The 2,950-nt window shown below is 49.6% G+C and overlaps 1 protein-coding gene across 1 annotated transcript; it reads right to left on the reverse strand.

The window, feature by feature from the left end:
* Nucleotides 1-340: 340 nt before the first annotated feature.
* On the reverse strand, nucleotides 341-1,312 carry LOC131002929 (uncharacterized). Its single transcript, XM_057929420.1, has one exon. It carries the CDS (start codon nucleotides 1,310-1,312, stop codon nucleotides 341-343), a length of 972 nt encoding a protein of 323 aa, XP_057785403.1.
* Between the last annotated feature and the right edge of the window lie 1,638 nt (nucleotides 1,313-2,950).

Consider the following 2,950-nt stretch of genomic DNA (forward strand, 5'->3'; position numbering starts at 1 on the left):
CCATTCTAACATCCTTCATACGGATCAGGGCTTCGATGTTCAGCTTCTTCGCCTCAATCTTGGTGTTCCCCTCTTCGATCTCGATCTCGTTCAATTTGGCAAAAGCGGTGGTGAACTGGATGCAGGAAAGCCTCTGATTAGGCTTGCTGATGATGGAGTCGATATGTTCGATCAGAAAAGCTCCAAAGTTGAGCTTCACCCTGCTGTGCATTGCCCAAAGGATCTAGAGATCCTTTTTGGACATAGCATTTCCGCTGTCAATTTTACCGAAGAGGGAGTACGAGAGAATGCGGTGGCAAACCCTCAGGGCTGGGTCGCGAATCCTATGCCTCTTTACCTTCTACGTCCTGAACGATCCTCCATCGCCGATATCTGCCCACATATCATCCCACTCTCGTGCAGTGAAGGTGGGGATTCCTCTCTTCGCGTCTTTGTATTCCTTCTTCTGTAGGTCTTTAAGCTCCGCCATTCCCAAGTTGAGGTTGAGCTCATTCACTGACATATCTCGGGTCTCCCCATTCATGGAGAAACTCATGCCCAGAGGTCCGCAGGTTTGGTTGATTTCCACTTGCATAGACTCGAACACTTCTCTCACCACCTCCTCGTATGCGTGCCCTAGCCACTCCAGAAATTCCTTCCATCCGATGTTGTGTAAATACTCCTTCACCTTGTCCACTATGCCCAGAGGCTTCAGTGCATCCATGTCCGGAATCTTGGGCACAGCAATCCCTTTCATCGCCTTCTTCTTGCTCCTCGGTGCAGATGCCGGTTTTCCCTTAATCATTCGGATCGGGGTCGGGGCTAACACCTTCCTCCTCCTCTTCGCCGGAGTTTCTTCTTGCTCTTCGCCGGACTCCCCCTGTTCTTCTTGCAGCATTGAACCCGAGGGTTCGTTTCTTTCGTTGGATGATCCTTCGGCCGGCGTGGCCGATTTCTCAGCCGCCGGCTTCTTCCTCTTCGGAGCAGTGGGGGTGCGCTTCTTCTTGGATGGCTCTTCCTCGCCTTCCTTCGCCTTTTCCGGTGTCGCCTTGCCTTCTCCTTCAGCTGCATGCTGGTCTCCGGTGCCGAGAGTAGGGACGTCTATCTCCGCCGTGAATTGCTCAATGGCATGTTCGTCCACCGGCGAGGGGCTCTCGGTTTGTGGTAGGGTTTTGGATGAGGGAGTAGGTGTGGTTTCCATCAGGAGTGGTTTTTTACGTGGGGTTTTCTTCGAAGTTTTTGGTTTTGACGGTGAGGGGCTCTCTCCGGTGAGATCAATTTCTGTTCCTTGAGGTATGCCTCGGAGCGTGTTTTTGGGTCTGGTGGAGACCATGGTGGCTGGGTGGTGGTTTTGTATTCGAAAGGCCGAGAAAGGGGGGTGGTGATTATGGGAAGTTGGATAGTTAGGGTAGTGTCGTCGTGGGTAGAGGTTTTAGGGTTTTGGGGGTATAGGGCTGACAACTGTCACTTGATGTGACGTGCGTCAGGCGGTTTCAGACGCGTTTTGCCCGAGAGCCCCCTTCTGCCCTGGAATCATTGCTTCTCCGATCGACTGCTCTTTGCCCATAACTGCTCCCCCTGTATCTGCAAAACACATTCAAACTTCCGCGAAGGCGGGAAACTCAAACTTGCCCACAGCTGTGGGCATAACCGGGTTCCTAGGCAAACAAAAAAGAAAAACAAAACAGACTAAAAGAAAAACTAAACGGGAAATACTAGGTTACCTTCTGGTCAGTGCCCTATTTATCATCCCGGGCATGACGTGATACCTTTCACTTAATCCACGGTGCTTGTGGCTGGGTCGAGATCCAGTTCCTCCCCAGCATCGGGTTTATGCCCATAATAGGCTTTCACCCTTTGTCCATTCACCTTAAACACTTTCCAAGATTTTGGATTTCCGATCTCAACAGCTCCATTTGGGAATTGGGTCTTCACCACAAATGGGCCGGTCCACTTGGTACTCAGCTTGCCTTGTGCAAATTTGAATCGTGTCTGGTACAGGAGAACTTCTTGCCCAAAGCTGAATTGCTTGTTTGTGATCAAGGCATCGTGGCTTTTTTTCATCCTTTCCTTGTAAAGAACAACATTGTCGTATGCCTCTCTCCTGATTTCTTCGAGCTCTTGGATATCTAGCTTCCTTGCTTGCCCTGCCTTGTCCCAGTCATAGTTCACCTTATTCACTGCCCAGAAAGCCTTGTGCTCCAATTCCACCGGTAAATGACACCTCTTGCCATACACCATTCGATATGGTGACATCCCGAATGGGGTTTTGTATGCAGTCCGATATGCCCATAAGACATCTTCCAGCTTAAGACTCCAGTCCTTCCCTGTGGGGCCAACAGTCTTTCGCAAAATCGTTTTGATGATGCGATTTGAGAGTTCAGCCTGTCCATTGGCTTGTGGGTGGTAGGCTGTCGAGACCCGATGTTGGACTCCATACTTTTTGAACAAGTTTTCGACTGAGAAATTGCAGAAGTGGGATCCTTGGTCGCTGATGATTGCTCTGGGCACACCAAACCTGCAAAAAATGTTAGTCTTCAAGAAATTCACCACTACCTTTGAGTCATTCGTCGGGGATGCTTTTGCCTCCACCCACTTGGAGAAATAATCCACCAAAAGTAGGATGTACAAGTTTCCTCTTGAACTGGGAAGGGGTCCCATGAAGTTCATTCCCCAAATGTCAAAAATCTCTACGGGCATAATGGGCATCATGGGCATTTCATTCCTCCTGGTTATGTTCCCTTCTCGCTGGCATTGTGGGCAATTCTTGTAGATGGTGTAGCTGTCCTTAAAGATTGTTGGCCAATAAAAACCACACTCCAGAACCTTGGCTGCAGTTCTCTTGTGCCCAAAGTGTCCCCCACACTCCTTTGAATGACAAAATTCTAGGATGCTTCTTTGCTCATCTTGTGGGATACATCTCCGAAGTACTTGGTCCCCGCATTGCTTCCACATATACGGTTCGTCCCAA

The sequence above is a fragment of the Salvia miltiorrhiza genome, unplaced genomic scaffold, assembly GCF_028751815.1.
Source record: "Salvia miltiorrhiza cultivar Shanhuang (shh) unplaced genomic scaffold, IMPLAD_Smil_shh fragScaff_scaffold_39, whole genome shotgun sequence".
Lineage (NCBI taxonomy): Eukaryota > Viridiplantae > Streptophyta > Magnoliopsida > Lamiales > Lamiaceae > Salvia > Salvia miltiorrhiza.

What these genes read in the sequence shown, in the direction of transcription:
- LOC131002929 (XM_057929420.1), bottom strand. Translation starts at nt 1,312, where the DNA reads ATGGTCTCCACCAGACCCAAAAACACGCTCCGAGGCATACCTCAAGGA.